Here is a 20,597-nt window from a genome sequence, read left to right as displayed (position 1 = left end):
GCTGCCTGTAGCGGCTCTGGGAGTGCGGGCGGGTACGGCATCGGTGCGTGACATCATGATGCACATGACGTCCACACCCGCTGCAGCCCACTTCAGGATCCAGCACTCCAGGCTGCAGCCTGATCAGCCTATTTGTTGATCAGGCCCTGGCTTTTGAGTTTTCTAAGTAGATGGATGTAAGAACTTTGCTTAAGATTCTGTCAGCATTCTTTACAGCTTGCTCACACTTTCTGTTTCTCTATCCACATTACATGAGTTTTCATTCTGCCTTGACTCCTCCTCCATAGTTTTGATTTCTCCTCTTTATATTCCTTCACTTTCATTTCTCCATCTATTGTCTACTGTACTCCTCCTCCCAATACTATCCAACAGACTATATAAGCAGCTAGTGTCATAGTAAGCACTGCAGTGCATTCCCACATCACTGACAAGTTATCCTGTTATCTTACTGCAGAGCTGAGTGTGGAGACACAGCACATGACAGAATGAGGTATGGTAAAAATAACAAGTTTCCTTTATGATTTTCCCACATTCTGGCTGTTATTCAGTTTAGCCCCGATAATTTTTCTCTCAATAAACTGGGCTGATCGATGGTCATTATTGACCAATTATTGGGCTATTCATTTAAAGATTTTTATTTATTTTTTCGGAAGAAACAAGTCCTGTTTTTTTCATGCAATAACACATGGGATGTGGGACCCATAGGCATTTCTATAATGAGTGCTATGTGTGTGTGGGATGCCACCACAGCACACACTGCACCCATATACAGGTTGAGTATCCCTTATCCAAAATGCTTGGGACCAGAGGTATTTTGGATATGGGATTTTTCCGTATTTAGGAATAATTGCATACCATAATGAGATATCATGGTGATGGGACCTAAGTCTAAGCACAGAATTCATTTATGTTTCATATATCCCTTATACACACAGCCTGAAGGTCATTTTAGCAAATATTTGTAATAACTTTGTGCATTAAACAAAGTGTGTGTACATTCACACAATTCATTTATGTTTCATATACACCTTATACACACAGCCTGAAGGTCATTTAATACAATATTTTTAATAACTGTGTATTAAACAAAGTTTGTGTACATTGAGCCATCAAAAAACAAAAGATTCACTATCTCACTCTCGCTCAAAAAAGTCCGTATTTCGGAATATTCCGTATTTCGGATATTTGGATATGGGATACTCAACCTGTATTATACTTAACCCTCCGGAGTCCCACGACGGCGGCCCTGCACTGCAGACAGAAATTTCTCAGAAAATGTCTGCCGCGGCCATTTCCGAGTGATTTGCGCATGCACACTGGAAATGTCCCTGGGAGCGAGGCGTGGACGCCATGTTCCCGGAGACCTGCGCATGAGCAGTAGACTCTGGCATTATACCAGTGTCTACTGCTGCAAGAGAGGAGGGGGACTGCAACGGAGGCTGTATGCGGGTCCCCTCCTCTCTTAAAATGCCCCTTGTGGGACCTATACGTTATCGCCAGGTCGGAGGGCTGCTTATGTTATAGCTGATTAGAGCTAGGTATCGGGGCTAATTGAATAGCCCCCGGCGAATCAATTAGCTGTGGTAAACCAGCTAATTGAATACCACCCTCTAAGAAATTTTTTATGTAATATTTTATAATTTTTAATTTAGTGTTTTTAAATGCATATATGATAACAGTGATCTAGAAGCAATGTAGAACTGTTGTGATTAATGACACTTTAAAAAAATCACTTGCACCAATTCTGTCTCAGATTTGATGCTGTTATTTAGTTATGTGGCTTAAAGAGGACATAACTGTATTATTATTATTCAGCTTAATATGCAGTTAGTGAATGGACTGGAACACAGATGTTGTAAGCAGGGACAAAACTAGGATTTTCAGCACCCGGGGCAAGGCAGTAATTTGGCAACCCCCCGCCCTTCCCCAATACGCCCAAAAAATTAAAATTACGCCACACATTATATCACACAATAGAGCCCCTTATTCACAATATGCCACACAGCAGTAATGCCCTTTATAGCACATATTACCACACATTAGTATCCCATATACATTTTGTGCTACACAGTAGTAATGCTTGCAGGCAGGGGCGGGGCTAGATTATTGTTTTGGGGTGGCTGAACAATGAATCCAGTCAGTGCGATCGGCGCAGCAACTAATTGAGCAGTGGTGGTTTAAGAAAGGGGTGTGTGTGTGTATATATATATATATATCTGTTCCAAAGGCGGCACTCCACCTTTGGAACCGCTATTAGACGCACTGCCTGAGGGCAGCAAAACTGGAGGACACCTGGCTAGGTATTCTATGTGTGAGCATGTGAGTGACGGTATAACAGAGCTAGGGGTAAATTTACTAAGATGGGAGTTCTATTTAAGATGGGATGTTGCCCATAGCAACCAATCAGATTCCATTTCTCATTTATCGAGCACCTTCTGGAAAATAATACCTGGAATCTGATTGGTTGCTATGGGCAACATCCCATCTTAAATAGAACTCCCATCTTAGTAAATTTACCCCCTAGAGAGAGAGAGAGACACACACACACAGACACTGCATACAGAATATATTAATAATCCATCTAGCAATGTTTTTTATACATAGAATACACCATTGTGCAGGTAGTAACAATAATTCAACAGGAAAATTAAAACATGGTTGTGCTATGTATTATGGGGGTAATACTGAGTTGATCGCAGCAGGAATTTTGTTAGCAGTTGGGCAAAACCATGTGCACTGCAGGGGAGGCAGATATAACGTGCAGAGAGAGTTAGATTTGGGTGGGTTATTTTGTTTCTGTGCAGGGTAAATACTGACTGCTTTATTTTGACACTGCAATTTAGATTGCAGATTGAACACACCACACCCAAATCTAAGGGTGTGTACACACGGTGAGTTTTTTTCTATCGATTCTGACTATATAGTCAGAATCGGAAGAAAAGTTAGTGCAGATCGCAAGGTGACAGTCACCTTGCGATCCCGATTTGATACCGATGCGCGGTCCCGAGCGGTCGGCATCGAAAGAAAAGATAGACTGTGCAGGCAAGTCAATTTTGGCTATCTCTATAGAAGAGATAGTCAAAATTGACACTTAGCCAAAATCGCAGATAGCCAGTATCGCAAGCGCACTCATTATGTGCTTGCGACACTGACTATGTGCCGACCCGGCCCCTGTCGCATAGTGAGAATCGGGCATAGCCCGAATCTCACCATGTGTACACCCCCTAACTCTCTCTGCAAATGTTATATCTTTCTCCCCTGCAGTGCACATGGGTGGTCATTCCGAGTTGTTCGCTCGCTAGCAGATTTTAGCAGCATTGCACACGCTAGGCCGCCGCCCTCTGGGAGTGTATCTTAGCTTAGCAGAATAGCGAACGAAAGATTAGCAGAATTGCGAATAGAAAATTCTTAGCAGTTTCTGGGGGGAATTCTGAGTTGATCGCAGCAGCAAGAAAGTTAGCAATTGGGCAAAACCATGGTGGTCATTCCGAGTTGTTCGCTCGTAAAAAATTTTCGCATTGCAGCGATTTTCCGCTTAGTGCGCATGCGCAATGTTCGCACTGCGACTGCGCCAAGTAAATTTGCTATGCAGTTAGGTATTTTACTCACGGCTTTTTCTTCGTTCAGGCGATCGGAGTGTGATTGACAGGAAGTGGGTGTTTCTGGGCAGAAACAGGCCGTTTTATGGGCGTGTGGGGAAAAACGCTACAGTTTCTGGGAAAAACGCGGGAGTGGCTGGAGAAACGGAGGAGTGTCTGGGCGAACGCTGGGTGTGTTTATGACGTCAAACCAGGAACGACAAGCACTGAACTGATCGCAGATGCCGAGTAAGTCTGGAGCTACTCTGAAACTGCTAAGAGGTGTGTAATCGCAATTTTGAGAATCTTTCGTTCGCATTTTTAAGAAGCTAAGATTCACTCCCAGTAGGCGGCGGCTTAGTGTGTGCAAAGCTGCTAAAAGCAGGTTGCGAGCGAACAACTCGGAATGAGGGCCCATGTGCACTGCAGGTGTGGCAGATATAACATTTGCAGAGAGAGTTAGATTTGGGTGGGTTATTTTATTTCTGTGCAGGGTAAATACTGGCTGCTTTATTTTTACACTGCAAATAAGATTGCAGATTGAACACACCACACCCAAATCTAACTCTCTCTGCACATGTTATATATGCCTCCCCTGCAGTGCACATGGTTTTGCCCAATTGCTAAAAGAATCCCTGCTGCGATCAACTTGGAATTACCCCTCTGAGTAGCTCCAGACCTACTCACAGATTGCAATCAGCTCAGGACGTTTCGTTCCTGGTTTGACGTCACAAACACGCCCTGCGTTCGGCCAGCCACTCCCCCGTTTCTCCAGACACTCCCGCGTTTTTCCCTGACACGCCTGCGTTTTTCTGCACACTCCCAGAAAATGCCCAGTTTCTGCCCAGAAACACCCACTTTCTGTCAATCACACTCCGATCACTACAACGATGAAAATTCTTCGGTCGGACGTGAGTAAATCTACTATGTTTTGTGTTAAAATACTTAGCGCATGCACACTGCGTACCATGCGCATGCGCACTGCGTACCATGCGCATGCGCATTGTAGCCTTAATCGCTCCGTTGCGAAAATCGTCAACGAGCGAACAACTCGGAATGACCCCCATGGTTTTGCCCAACTGCTAACAAAATTCCTGCTGAAATCAACTCAGAATTACCCCCTATAGCCTAAACAGAAATGTTCTGATTATTTATAGTAGTTATAATATTTTGACTACTTTGAGTATTTAGTAAGATATGGAGCCGGTAGCTTTAAAACTTGGATTTTGGTGATCCTTTTCTTTACTGTCCTAGTGGATGCTGGGGACTCCGTAAGGAACATGGGGAATAGACGGGCTCCGCAGAAGACATGGGCACTTTAAGAAAGAATTTAGATTCTGGTGTGCTCTGGCTCCTCCCTCTATGTCCCTCCTCCAGACCTCAGTTTGAATCTGTGCCCGAACGAGCTGGGTGCTGTTCAGTGAGCTCTCCTGAGCTTGCTGTAAGAAGGTATTTTGTTAGGTTTTTTATTTTCAGGGAGCTCTGCTGGCAAAAGACTCCCTACATCGTGGGACTGAGGGGAGAGAAGCAGCCCTACTCTCTGAAGCTAGGTCCTGCTTCTTAGGCTACTGGACACCATTAGCTCCAGAGGGATCGTACACAGGATCTTACCCTTATCGTCCGATCCCAGAGCCGCGCCGCCGTCCCCCTCGCAGAGCCGGAAGACAGAAGCCGGGTGAGTATGAGAAGCAAGAAAACTTCGAAATCGGCGGCAGAAGACTCCGTTCTTCACATGAGGTAACGCACAGCTCTGCAGCTGTGCACCATTGCTCCAAACACACCTCACATACTCCGGTCACTGTAAGGGTGCAGGGCGCTCGGGGGGGCGCCCTGGGCAGCAGTTGGACCTCTTTTGGCAAAAGTACACATATATACAGTTGGGCACTGTATATACGTATGAGCCCCCGCCAAGAAAATGTATATTTAAGCGGGACAGAAGCCTGCGGTCGAGGGGGCGGGGCTTCTTCCTCAGCACTCACCAGCGCCATGTTTTTTCTCCACAGCACCGCTGAGAGGAAGCTCCCCAGCCTCTCCCCTGCAGATACACGGTAGAAGAGGGTAAAAAGAGAGGGGGTGGGGGGGCACATAATTAGGCAAAAAAATCAATATAGACGGCAGCTACTGGGTTAACACTAAGTTACTGTGTTATTCCTGGGTTAATGGCGCTGTGGTGTGTGCTGGCATACTCTATCTCTGTCTCTCCAAAGGGCCTTGTGGGGCAATTGTCTTCAGATGAGCATTCCCTGAGTGTGTGGTGTGTCGGTACGTGTGTGCCGACATGTCTGAGGTAAAAGGTTCCGCTAAGGAGGAGATGGAGCAAATGTGTGTGTGAAGGGTGTCTCCGTCGACAACGCAGACACCTATTTGGATATGTGTAATTAAGTGCTAAGGTGAATTTATTGCACAAAAGATTAGAGAACAGACAGAGAATCTACCCATGTCTGTCCCTATGTCGCAAAGACCTTCAGAGTCTCTCAATGATCACTATCCAAAATAATAGACACTGATATCGACACGGAGTCTGACTCCAGTGTCGACTACGATAATGCAAAGTTACAGCCAAAATGGCAGGAAAGTATTCAGTATATGATTATTGTAATAAAAGATGATTTACATATCACTGTGATGACTCATCTGTCCCTGACACAAGGGTACACATGTTTAAGGGGAAGAAAGCTGAGGTAATTTTCCCTCCTCTCATGATGAAAAAGAGCGTCAATCTCCAGACAAGAGACTGCAGTTTCCCACAAAGATTTCTCAGGGAGTATCCTTTCCCAACTAGGGCCAGGATACGATGGGAATCTTCCCCTAGGGTGTCACGTTTGCCCAAAAGGTAGCCATGACTTAACAGCTATCCTCAGGGATCCTGCAGATAACGTGCACATTCTGGTACACTACTCAGAGCGGCGATTGTGTCGGCATGGGTTTATAGCGCTGTAGCAGCATGGACAGGTACCTTATCAGCAGAGATTGAGACCCTAGTATGTATATATATTAGTGATGTGTACCGGAAATGTTTCGGGTTTTGTGTTTTAATTTTGGGTTCGGTTCCGCGGCCGTGTTTTGGGTTCGAACGCGTTTTGGAAAAACCTCACTGAATTTTTTTTGTCGGATTCGGGTGTGTTTTGGATTCGGGTGTTTTTTTCAAAAAAAACCTAAAAAACAGCTTAAATCATTGAATTTGGGGGTCATTTTGATCCCATAGTATTATTAACCTCAATAACCATAATTTACACTCATTTACAGTCTATTCTGAACACCTCACACCTCACAATATTATTTTTAGTCCTAAAATTTGCACCGAGGTCGCTGGATGGCTAAGCTAAGCGACCCTAGTGGCCGACAAAAACACCTGGCCCATCTAGGAGTGGCACTGCAGTGTCAGGCAGGATGGCCCTTCCAAAAACTACTCCCCAAACAGCACATGACGCAAAGAAGAAAAAAAAGAGGCGCAATGAGGTAGCTGTGTGAGTAAGCTAAGCGACCCTAGTGGCCGATACAAACACCTGGCCCATCTAGGAGTGGCACTGCAGTGTCAGGCAGGATGGCCCTTCCAAAAACTACTCCCCAAACAGCACATGACGCAAAGAAGAAAAAAAAGAGGCGCAATGAGGTAGCTGTGTGAGTAAGATAAGCGACCCAAGTGGCCGACAAAAACACCTGGCCCATCTAGGAGTGGCACTGCAGTGTCACGCAGGATGGTGCTTCCAAAAAATACTCCCCAAACAGCACATGACGCAAATAAGAAAAAAAAGAGGCGCAATGAGGTAGCTGTGTGAGTAAGCTAAGCGACCCTAGTGGCCGACACAAACACCTGGCCCATCTAGGAGTGGCACTGCAGTGTCAGGCAGGATGGCCCTTCCAAAAACTACTCCCCAAACAGCACATGACGCAAAGAAGAAAAAAAAGAGGCGCAATGAGGTAGCTGTGTGAGTAAGATAAGCGACCCAAGTGGCCGACACAAACACCTGGCCCATCTAGGAGTGGCACTGCAGTATCACGTAGGATGGCCCTTCCAAAAAATACTCCCCAAACAGCACATGACGCAAAGAAAAATGAAAGAAAAAAGAGGTGCAAGATGGAATTGTCCTTGGGCCCTCCCACCCACCCTTATGTTGTATAAACAGGACATGCACACTTTAACCAACCCATCATTTCAGCGACAGGGTCTGCCACACGACTGTGACTGAAATGACTGGTTGGTTTGGGCCCCCACCAAGAAAGAAGCAATCAATCTCTCCTTGCACAAACTGGCTCTACAGAGGCAAGATGTCCACCTCATCATCATCGTCCGATTCATCACCCCTTTCACTGTGTACATCCCCCTCCTCACAGATTATTAATTCGTCCCCACTGGAATCCACCATCTCAGATCCCCGTGTACTTTCTGGAGGCAATTGCTGCTGGTGAATGTCTCCATGGAGTAATTGATTATAATTCATTTTAATGAACATCATCTTCTCCACATTTTCTGGAAGTAACCTCGTACGCCGATTGCTGACAAGGTGAGCGGCGGCACTAAACACTCTTTCGGAGTACACACTGGAGGGAGGGCAACTTAGGTAGAATGAAGCCAGTTTGTGCAAGGGCCTCCAAATTGCCTCTTTTCCCTGCCAGTATACGTACGGACTGTGTGACATGCCTACTTGGATGCGGTCACTCATATAATCCTCCACCATTCTTTCAATGGTGAGAGAATCATATGCAGTGACAGTAGATGACATGTCAGTAATCGTTGGCAGGTCCTTCAGTCCGGACCAGATGTCAGCATCAGCAGTCGCTCCAGACTGCCCTGCATCACCGCCAGCGGGTGGGCTCGGAATTCGTAGCCTTTTCCTCGCACCCCCAGTTGCGGGAGAATGTGAAGGAGGAGATGTTGACAGGTCGCGTTCCGCTTGACTTGACAATTTTCTCACCAGCAGTTCTTTGAACCCCTGCAGACTTGTGTCTGCCGGAAAGAGAGATCCAACGTAGGTTTTAAATCTAGGATCGAGCAAAATGTAGTGCTCTGATTTCACCAGATTGACTACACGTGAATCCTGGTTAAGCGAATGAAGGGCTCCATCCACAAGTCCCACATGCCTAGCGGAATCGCTCTGTTTTAGCTACTCATTCAATGCCTCCAGCTTCTTCTGCAAAAGCCTGATGAGGGGAATGACCTGACTCAGGCTGGCAGTGTCTGAACTGACTTCACGTGTGGCAAGTTCAAAGGGCAGCAGAACCTTGCACAACGTTGAAATCATTCTCCACTGCGCTTGAGACAGGTGCATTCCACCTCCTTTGCCTATATCGTGGGCAGATGTATAGGCTTGAATGGCCTTTTGCTGCTCCTCCATCCTCTGAAGCATATAGAGGGTTGAAATCCACCTCGTTACCACCTCTTGCTTCAGATGATGGCAGGGCAGGTTCAGGTTTTTTTGGTGGTGCTCCAGTCTTTTGTACGCGGTGCTGCACGCCGAAAGTGGCCCGCAATTCTTCTGGCCACCGACAGCATCTCTTGCACGCCCCTGTCGTTTTTTAAATAATTCTGCACCACCAAATTCAAGGTATGTGCAAAACATGGGACGTGCTGGAATTTGCCCAGATGTAATGCGCGCACAATATTACTGGCGTTGTCCGATGTCACAAATCCCCAGGAGAGTCCAATTGGGGTAAACCATTCTGCGATGATCTTCTTCAGTTGCCGTAAGAGGTTTACAGCTGTGTGCGTATTCTGGAAAGCGGTGATACAAAGCGTAACCTGCCTAGGAACGAGTTGGCGTTTGCGAGATCCTGCTACTGGTGCCGCCGCTGCTGTTCTTGCAGCGGGAGGCAATACATCTACCCAGTGGGCTGTCACAGTCATGTATCCTGAGTCTGCCCTGCTCCACTTGTCCACATGTCCATGGCTAAGTGGACATTGGGTACAACTGCATTTTTTAGGACACTGGTGAGTCTTTTTCTGACGTCCGTGTACATTCTTGGTATCGCCTGCCTAGAGAAGTGGAACCTAGATGGTATTTGGTAACGGGGGCACACTACCTCAATAAATTGTCTAGTTCCCTGTGAACTAACGGCGGATACCGGACGCACGTCTAACACCAACATAGTTGTCAAGGCCTCAGTTATCCGCTTTGCAGCAGGATGACTGCTGTGATATTTCATCTTCCTCGCAAAGGACTGTTGGACAGTCAATTGCTTACTGGAAGTAGTACAAGTGGTCTTCCGACTTCTCCTCTGGGATGACGATCGACTCCCAGCAGCAACAACAGCAGCGCCAGCAGCAGTAGGCATTACACTCAAGGATGCATCGGAGGAATCCCAGGCAGGAGAGGACTCGTCAGACTTGCCAGTGACATGGCCTGCAGGACTATTGGCTTTCCTGGGTAAGGAGGAAATTGACACTGAGGGAGTTGGTGGTGTGGTTTGCGCGAGCTTGGTTACAAGAGGAAGGGATTTACTGTTCAGTAGACTGCTTCCGCTGTCGCCCAAAGTTTTTGAACTTGTCACTGACTTATTGTGAATGCGCTGCAGGTGACGTATAAGGGAGGATGTTCCGAGGTGGTTAACGTCCTTACCCCTACTTATTACAGCTTGACAAAGGCAACACACGGCTTGACACCTGTTGTCTGCATTTCTGTTGAAATACTTCCACACTGAAGAGCTGATTTTTTTTGTATTTTCACCAGGCATGTCAATGGCCATATTCCTCCCACGGACAACAGGTGTCTCCCCGGGTGCCTGACTTAAACAAACCACCTCACCATCAGAATCCTCCTTGTCAATTTCCTCCCCAGCCCAAGCAACACCCATATCCTCATCCTGGTGTACTTCAACACTGACATCTTCAATTTCACTATCAGGAACTGGACTGCGGTTGCTCCTTTCAACACTTGCAGGGGGCGTGCAAATGGTGGAAGGCGCAAGCTCTTCCCTACCAGTGTTGGGAAGGTCAGGCATCGCAACCGACACAATTGGACTCTCCTTTGGGATTTGTGATTTCGAAGAACGCACAGTTCTTTGCTGTGCTTTTGCCGCAAGTCTTTTCTTTTTTCTAGCGAGAGGATGAGTGCTTCCATCCTCATGTGAAGCTGAACCACTAGCCATGAACATAGGCCAGGGCCTCAGCCGTTCATTGCCACTCCGTGTCGTAAATGGCATATTGGCAAGTTTACACTTCTCCTCAGACGCTTTTAATTTTGATTTTTGGGTCATTTTTTAACTGATCTTTTGTGTTTTGGATTTTACATGCTCTGTACTATGACATTGGGCATCGGCCTTGGCAGATGACGTTGATGGCATTTCATCATCTCGGCCATGACTAGTGCAGCAACTTCAGCACGAGGTGGAATTGGATCTTGATCTTTCCCTATTTTTTTAACCTCCACATTTTTGTTCTCCATATTTTACGCACAACTAAAAGCCACCACAGGTATACAATGTAGATGGATGGATAGTATAGTATTAGTTATACTTATGGACGACGAGTGCACTGACGACACAGAGGTAGGTACAGCCGTGGCCTACCGTACTGCTGCTTAGTGCTTATATATATAATATACTCAGGGCCGGCTCCAGGCCTACTAGCACCCTGAGCGAGAAAATTTAAAAGCGCCCCCCCCCCCCCCCATGCGCGCGCCTTCGGCGCGCGCGCTCCCGTAAAAGTGGGCGGGCCTCTGGAAAAGTGGGCGTGGTCTCGTACCTTCATATCAAACTATAAATATATTTTCACACAATTAGCAGCCTTACACATAGCCACAGTAGTGTTCCTTACACACAATGTCTCCAGTATAGTGCCAGATACACATAATGTGCAGTGCCAGATAGACATGACATGCCCCCCAGCAGTGCCAGCTACACATGACATGCCCCGCAGTAGTGCCAGCTAGACATGACATGCCCCGCATCAGTGCCAGCTACACATGACATGCCCCGCAGCAGTGCCAGCTACACATGATAGTGTTCACTTTTAGGGCATGGTGCTGATCACAAGGAGGGCACATTTTTAAGTTAGGGGGGCAAAATGATGTACATACTGCTTGTTGTTCCCATACCTATACGCCAAAGCATGGACAGTGCGCGCCGAAGGCGCGCAGCTAAAATTAAGGGGAGTTACTTCGTGGGAAGGTACGTGGCCACATAATAGTGGCAATTTGCATTACACCACACAGTAGTGCAGCTAATACACACTGCACCAGGTAGAACCTCCTATACACTTTGCGCCAGTTACAGCACTGAGACACATTGCACCAGGGAGAGCACTGAGACACATTGCCTAGCCACAGACGCCTAGCGGGAACACTACATGACATGCCCCCCAGCAGTGCCAGCTACACGTGACATGCCCCCCAGCAGTGCCAGCTACACGTGACATGCCCCCCAGCAGTGCCAGCTACACGTGACATGCCCCCCCAGCAGTGCCAGCTACATAAATGGCCACACAGTGCCAGATATGCACCCACAGTTCAGATACAAAAATGCCCCCAAAGTGCCAGATACATAAATGCCCCCACAGTGCAGATATGCCCCCCACAGTGCCAGATACATAAATGCCCCCACAGTGCCAGATACATAAATGCCCCCACAGTGCCAGATACATAAGTGCCCACACAGTGCCAGATATGCCCTCACAGGGCCAGATACATAAATGCCCCCAGTTCCAGATACATAAATGCCCCCAGTGCCAGATGCATAAATGCCCCCAGTGCCAGATGCATAAGTGCCCACACAGTGCCAGATACATTATTGCCCCCCAGTGTCAGATACACTAATGCCCCCCACAGTGCCAGAAACATTAATGCTCCCAGTGCCAGATATGCCCCCATAGTGCCAGATACATTAATGCCCCCAGTGCCAGATATGCCCCCACAGTGCCAGATACATTAATGCCCCCAGTGCCAGATATGCCCCCACAGTGCCAGATACATTAATGCCCCCAGTGCCAGATATGCCCCCACAGAGCCAGATACATTAATGCCCCCAGTGCCAGATATGCCCCCACAGTGATAGATACATTAATGCCCCCAGTGCCAGATACTCCCCCACAGTGCCAGATACATTAATGCCCCCAGTGCCAGATATGCCCTCACAGTGCCAGATACATTAAATCCCCCACAGTGCAGATATGCCCCCACAGTGCCAGATACATAAATGCCCCCACAGTGCCAGATACATAAACGCCCCCAGTGCCAGATAAATAAATGCCCCCAGTGCCAGATATGCTCCTACAGTGCCAGATAAATAAATGCCCCCACAGCGCCTGATAAATAAATGCCCCCACAGTGCCTGATAAATGAATGCCCCCACAGTGCAGATATGACCCCACAGTGCCTGATAAATAAATGCCCGCACAGTGCCTGATAAATGAATGCCCCCACAGTGCAGATATGACCCCACAGTGCCTGATAAATAAATGCCTGCACAGTGCCTGATAAATGAATGCCCCCACAGTGCAGATATGACCCCAGGCCCACAGTGCCTGATAAATAAATGCCCGCACAGTGCCTGATAAATGAATGCCCCAACAGTGCAGATATGACCCCACAGTGCAGCCCCCACATAATGCCATCCATAATGCCCCCAATACCTGCTGCTCTGGGAGGGGGAGGAGTGCTGCTGTCTGAGGGAGCAGGGCCGCGGGCGGTGTGGCGGCGGTGCGGGTGGTGTGCGCTATGTGCGCTGCGCTGGCGTCTGACGTCAGATGCCGGCGCCGCACAAGGACACAATAGGCCGGGCAGCGCAGCACAGGGCCAGCTCCAGGAACGAAAATGGCGGCGCCAGCGTGCGGCGCCCATTAGGGGTGGCGCCCCACGCAGCCGCTCAATTCGAACGTGCCTGGAGCCGGCCCTGAATATACTGTATAACGGACCTGGTGGACACTGTCAGCAGACTGCTAAACTAGTATGAAGAAAGAAAAAAAAACACCACAGGTATACAATGTAGATGGATGGATAGTATAGTATTACTTATACTTATGGACGACGAGTGCACTGACGACACAGAGGTAGGTACAGCCGTGGCCTACTGTACTGCTGCTTAGTGCTTATATATATAATATACTGTATAACGGACCTGGTGGACAGTGTCAGCAGACTGCTAAACTAGTATGAAGAAAGAAAAAAAAACACCACAGGTATACAATGTAGATGGATGGATAGTATAGTATTACTTATACTTATGGACGACGAGTGCACTGACGACACAGAGGTAGGTACAGCCATGGCCTACCGTACTGCTGCTTAGTGCTTATATATAAATATAATATACTGTATAACGGACCTCGTGGACAGTGTCAGCAGACTGCTAAACAAACTAGTATGAAGAAAGAAAAAAAAACACCACAGGTATACAATGTAGATGGATGGATAGTATAGAATTAGTTATACTTATGGACGACGAGTGCACTGACGACACAGAGGTAGGTACAGCCGTGGCCTACCGTACTGCTGCTTAGTGCTTATATATATAATATACTGTATAACGGACCTGGTGGACAGTGTCAGCAGACTGCTAAACAAACTAGTATGAAGAAAGAAAAAAAAAACACCACAGGTATACAATGTAGATGGATGGATAGTATAGTATAGGTACAGCCGTGGCCTACCGTACTGCTGCTTAGTGCTTATATATAAATATAATATACTTTATAACGGACCTGGTGGACAGTGTCAGCAGACTGCTAAACAAACTAGTATGAAGAAAGAAAAAAAAAAACACCACAGGTATACAATGTAGATGGATGGATAGTATAGTATTACTTATACTTATAGACGACGAGTGCACTGACGACACAGAGGTAGGTACAGCCGTGGCCTACCGTACTGCTGCTTAGTGCTTATATATAAATATAATATACTGTATAACGGACCTGGTGGACAGTGTCAGCACTCAGCAGACTGCTAAACAAACTAGTATAAAGAAAGAAAAAAAAAACACCACAGGTATACAATGTAGATGGATGGATAGTATAGTATTACTTATACTTATGGACGACGAATGCACTGACGACACAGAGGTAGGTACAGCCGTGGCCTACCGTACTGCTGCTTAGTGCTTAATTATATATATAATATACTGTATAACGGACCTGGTGGACACTGTCAGCAGACTGCTGAACAAACTAGCATGAAGAAAGAAAAAAAAAACACCACAGTGTTTTTCAGGCAGACAAACGTATACTGGACTGGTGGTCACTGTCAGCAAAACTATGCACTGTACTCCTGCTATAACTGCTCCCCAGTCCCCACAATTAGGCACTGTGAGCAGAGCAGTGCACTCAGCTCAGATATATCATGCAGCAGTGCAGCACACTGAGTGAGCACAGATATGGTGGAGCGTTTTTTTTCAGGCAGAGAAACAACGGATTAAACTCAAAACCCTGCACTGTACTCCCTAACAGCTGCTCCCCTTCCCCAATCCTCCCCACAAGTCACTCCGTTTTTCTTTTTTTCTAATACAACGGAGAGGACGCCAGCCACGTCCTCTCCCTATCAATCTCAATGCATGTGTGAAAATGGCGGCGACGCGCGGCTCCTTATATAGAATCCGAGTCTCGCGAGAATCCGACAGCGGGATGATGAAGTTCGGGCGCGCTCGGGATAACCGAGCAAGGCGGGAGGATCCGAGTCACTCGGACCCGTGTAAAAAAAAAGGTGAAGTTCGGGCGGGTTCGGATTCCGAGGAACTGAACCCGCTCATCACTAATATATATATATATATATATATATATAGATATATATATATATTAAAGATGCTGTCTTAAGATATATATAAAACATGCCCTAAGAGACATTAGTCTACTGGTTTCTAGAGTCAACGCTATGTCGATTTCTGCTTGATGTGTCCTGTTGAATATGCAATAGAGAGGTGATGCCGATTTAAGAGGCATATGGAAGGCTGAGGATTGTGTGGAGAAGGGATCTCGGACCTGGTCTCCACAGCTATAGCTGGTAATTCTGATATTTTGCCTTATATTCCTGCACAGCCTAGGAAAGCACGACATTATCAAATGCAGCCTTTCGATCACAAAGAAACAAGAAAGTCAGAGGTGCGTCCTTTCTTGCTAGAGGCAGGAGCAGAGGAAAGCTGCACAACACAGTTAGCTCCCAGGAACAGAAGTCCTCCCCTGCCTCTACAAAATCCACTGCATGTCGCTGGAGCTCCACAGGCGGAGCTAGGCTCGGGAAGGGGGGAGGGGGGCACGTCTTCGTAATTTCAGCCACAAGTGGGTTCACTCCCTGTTGGATCCCTGGGCAATTGATATTGTGTCTCAGGGATACAAGCTGGACTTTGAGGAGATGCCCCCTCACCGACGGCCCTGCCGGCTTCCCCGCTTCCCCCCATGAGAGGGAAATAGTGTTAACTGCAATTCACAAATTGTATCTTCAACAGGTGGTGGTCAAGGTTCCCCTCCTTATTTCCGAAACCGGACGGTTCAGTCAGACCCATATTGAATTAAAATCCCTAAACATATACCTAAAAAGGTTCAAGTTCAAGATGGACGTTAGAGAAAATAAGATTTTACTTACCGGTAAGTCTATTTTTCGTAGTCCATAGTGGATGCTGGGGACTCCATAAGGACCATGGGGATAGACGGGCTCCGCAGGAGACATGGGCACTTTAAGAAAGAATTTAGATTCTGGTGTGCTCTGGCTCCTCCCTCTATGTCCCTCCTCCGGACCTCAGTTAGAGAAACTGCCCGGAAGAGCTGACAGTACAAGGAAAGGATTTTGGGAATCCAGGGTAAGACTCATACCAGCCACACCAATCCATACTTGCCGACTTCTGGGCTGCTCTCTCCGGGAGAGAGCAGCCCGTTGGCTCAGCAGGGGGGGCTGGCAGTCAGGTGACGCGCAAGGGGGGCGTGCCAGAGGCGGAATGGGGCATGGCTTCTGGAACGCATCATTTAAGCCACGCCCCCCGCTGTGTAATGCCGCGATTACCAGCATTATACAGCAGGGGGCGTGGTTACGATGATGCGATTCAACAAGAATCGCATTATCGCCTGCCCAGACCGCCCACTTTACTCGTTAAGTGGGCGGCGGGCAGTGGGTGACCCCGTAAATCGGGAGACTTGCCTGCTCTTTTCTGGGGGGCCGGGAGGGTCACCCGTTTTTCGGGAGCCTCCCGGCCATTCCGGGAGGGTAGGCAAGTACGCACCAATCACAACGTATAACTCATGATAACTTTACCCAGTTAACAGTATGAACAATCACAGAGCATCAGATAAACCCTGATGCAACTATAACATAACTCTTATTTAAGCAATAATTATATACAAGCATTGCAGAAGAAGTCCGCACTTGGGACGGGCACCCAGCATCCACTACGGACTACGAGAAATAGATTTACCGGTAAGTAAAATCTTATTTTCTCTAACGTCCTAGTGGATGCTGGGGACTCCATAAGGACCATGGGGATTATACCAAAGCTCCCAAACGGGCGGGAGAGTGCGGATGACTCTGCAGCACCGAATGAGCAAACACAAGGTCCTCCTCAGCCAGGGTATCAAACATGCAGAACTTTGCAAAGGTGTTTGAACCTGACCAAGTAGCCTCTCGGCAAAGCTCTAATGCCGAGACCCCTCGGGCAGCCGCCCAAGAAGAGCCCACCTTCCTTGTGGAATGGGCCTTAACTGATTTAGGCAGCGGCAACCCAGCCGCAGAATGAGCCTGCTGAATCGTGTTACAGATCCAGCGAGCAATAGTTTGCTTTGAAGCAGGTGCCCCAAGTTTGTTGGAAGCATACAAGATAAACCAAGATTCTGTTTTTCTGACTTTAGCCGTTCTGGCTACATAAACCTTCAAAACCCTGACCACATCCAGTGACTCGGAATCCTCCAAGTCAGTAGTAGCCACAGGTTGATTTATATGAAAGGATGAAACTACTTTTGGCAGAAATTGTGGGCGGGTCCGCACTTCTGCTCTATCCGCATGGAAAACCAGATAAGGGCTTTTTATGTGACAAAGCTGCCAATTCTGACACACGCCTAGCCGCAGCCAAGGCTAATAGCATGACCACCTTCCACGTGAGAGATTTTACTTCCACCGTTTTGAGTGGTTCAAACCAGTGTGATTTCAGGATACCCAACACCACGTTAAAATCCCAAGGTGCCACTGGAGGCACAAAAGGGGGATGAATATGCAGCACTCCCTTTACAAACGTCTGAACTTCAGGCAGAGAAGCCAGTCTTTTTTGAAAGAAAATGGATAAGGCCGAAATCTGAACCTTAATGGAACCCAATTTAAGGCCCAAAGTCACTCCCGACTGTAAGAAGTGAAGGAAACCGCCCAGCTGGAATTCCTCCGTAGGGGCATTCCTGGCCTCACACCAAGCCACATATTTTCGCCATATACGGTGATAATGTTGAGCCGTCACCTCCTTCCTAGCCTCTATCAGCGTAGGAATGACCTCCTCCGGAATGCCTTTTTCTGCTAGGATGCGGCGTTCAACCGCCATGCCGTCAAATGCAGCCGCAGTAAGTCTTGGAACAGACAGGGCCCCTGTTGCACAAGTCCTGTCCTAGAGGCAGAGGCCACGGGTCCTCTGTGAGCATTTCTTGCAGATCTGGATACCAAGTCCTTCGTGGCCAATCCGGAACAATGAGTTTTCCTTAAGATTCTCGGCACCTTGGGTATGAGAGGAAGAGGAGGAAATACATAGACCGACTGGAACACCCACGGTGTCACCAGTGCGTCCACAGCTATCGCCTGAGGATCTCTTGACCTGGTGCAATATCTCTGCAGCTTATTGTTGAGGCGGGATCCCATCATGTCCACCTGTGGCAGTTCCCACCGACTTGCAATCTGCGTGAAGACTTCTTGATGAAGTCCCCACTCTCCGGGGTGGAGGTCGTGCCTGCTGAGGAAGTCTGCTTCCCAGTTGTCCACTCCCGGAATGAACACTGCTGACAGTGTGCTTACGTGATTCTCCGGCCCAGCTGCTCCTTGTGCCGCCTTGGCGGTTTACATGAGCCACTGAGGTGATGTTGTCTGACTGAATCAGAACCGGTTGGTCGCGAAGCAGGGACTCCGCTTGATGTAGGGCGTTGTATATGGCCTTTAGTTCCAGGATGTTGATGTGAAGGCAAGTCTCCTGACTTGACCACAGCCCTTGGAAATTTCTTCCCTGTGTGACTGCCCCCCACCCTTGGAGGCTTGCATCCGTGGTCACCAGGACCCAGTCCTGAATGCCGAATGCGACCTTCGAGGAGGTGAGCACTCTGCAGCCACCACAGGAGAGACACCCTGGCCCTGGGGGATAGGGTGATTAACTGATGCATCTGAAGATGTAATCCGGACCACTTGTCCAGTAAGTCCCATTAGAAGGTCCTCGCATGGAACCTGCCGAAGGGAATGGCCTTGTATGATGCCACCATCCTTCCCAGGACTCGAGTGCAGTGATGCACTGACACCTGTTTTGGTTTTAATAGATTCCTGACCAGTGTCATGAGCTCCTGAGCTCTCTCTATCGGGAGATAAACCCTTTTCTGGTCTGTGTCTAGGATCATGCCTAGGAGAAGCAGATGAGCTGTAGGAACCAACTGCGACTTTGGAATATATAGAATCCAGCCGTGTTGCCATTACACTTCCAGATAAAGTGATACTGTTAGGATCTCCTGCTCTGTGCTGCCACGTCGCCATGGCAACCGGGAGGCAAGTGTTAGCGAAGTAACCTGAGCGCAGCTTGTACTCCGGTCCGGGTTTTTACTGTGCAGTGGTTACAGGCTCTGTGCACGGCAGGGATTCCGGCGCTGGTTTTGTGCTCACAGTCTGTGAGGTCTGAGTGGGGCGTGGACAGCACCTGCTATATAAACCATCCTCTCAGGCTAGGCAAATGCTGCTGAATCTTTGTTTGTTAGTCAGTCAGGGAATTGAACCGTATCACGATTAAAAACTCGTACCCACTGCCTCTCATTTCGGTTTTGTTTGACCAGCTTCGTACTGCCACCATTTTTTCTAAGATTGACCTACGCGGTGCTTATAATCTAATCCGAATAAGAGAGGGGGATGAATGGAAGACTGCTTTTAATACCCACTCAGGGCATTATGAATATTTGGTGATGCCTTTTGGGCTCCCTAATGCCCCGGCAGTCTTCCAGGAATTCATGAACGATGTGCTCAGGGAATATTTGGATAGATTCTTAGTTGTTTATCTAGATGACATCCTAATCTTCTCCCATTCCCTGGAGGAACATCGGAAGCATGTACGCTTAGTCCTCCAGAAACTCAGAGACCACCAGCTTGGGGCAAAGCTGGAGAAGTGCGAATTTGAAGTCCAGCAAATCGCATTTCTAGGGTATATTATCTCCTCAGAAGGTTTCCAAATGGAGGGTTCTAAGGTACAGGCAGTCCTGGATTGGGTGCAGCCCACTAGTTTGAAGGCGCTTCAGCGTTTTCTGGGCTTTGCAAATTTTTATAGACGATTTATCGCTGGATTTTCGTCTATAGTGGCCCCCTTGGTGGCACTCACTAAGAAAGGGGCGGATGTTGCTCACTGGTCTTGTGAGGCCAAAGCGGCCTTTGCCCGTCTCAAAAGGGCATTTGTCTCGGCCAAGGTGCTGCGACACCCAGATCCAGAGCGTCCTTTTGTGGTAGAAGTGGATGCCTCTGAGATAGGTATTGGGGCAGTGCTCTCTCAGATGGGGGTGTCTGATAATCGCCTTCATCCCTGTGCTTACTTTTCCCGTAAATTTTCGTCTGCCGAGATGAATTATGATGTGGGTAACCGGGAATTGTTGGCTATAAAGGATGCACTTGGGGAGTGGAGACACTGGCTTGAGGGGGCTAAGTTTGTGGTCTCAATTCTCACCGACCATAAGAATCTGGCATATTTAGAGTCAGCAAAGCGGCTCAATGCCAGGCAGGCACGATGGGCTTTGTTTTTTGCTCGCTTTAACTTTTTGATAACATATCGCCCTGGGTCAAAAAACATCCAGGCTGATGCGCTCTCACGGAGTTTTGCTCCAGTCCAAGAGACTACCGAGGAGCCATTGCCCATTGTGTCCCCATCATGTATTAAAGTGGGTATTACCCAGGACCT

At 47.8% G+C, this 20,597-nt stretch overlaps 1 protein-coding gene across 1 annotated transcript in view; it reads left to right on the top strand.

Annotated features, from left to right (window-relative positions):
* Window positions 1-389: 389 nt before the first annotated feature.
* The window catches only part of LOC135056468 (interferon-induced protein with tetratricopeptide repeats 5-like), a 55,938-nt gene continuing 35,730 nt past the window's right edge, over window positions 390-20,597 (top strand). Inside the window, exon 1 of the mRNA XM_063961690.1 lies at window positions 390-490. Coding sequence (XP_063817760.1) covers window positions 486-490 — 5 coding nt within the window. The 5' untranslated portion in view covers window positions 390-485. The remainder of the gene's footprint in view (window positions 491-20,597) is intronic.

The sequence above is a fragment of the Pseudophryne corroboree genome, chromosome 3 (assembly GCF_028390025.1).
Source record: "Pseudophryne corroboree isolate aPseCor3 chromosome 3, aPseCor3.hap2, whole genome shotgun sequence".
In the NCBI taxonomy this organism is placed as follows: Eukaryota; Metazoa; Chordata; class Amphibia; order Anura; family Myobatrachidae; genus Pseudophryne; species Pseudophryne corroboree.
This window is presented reverse-complemented; position numbering and strand designations above follow the sequence as displayed.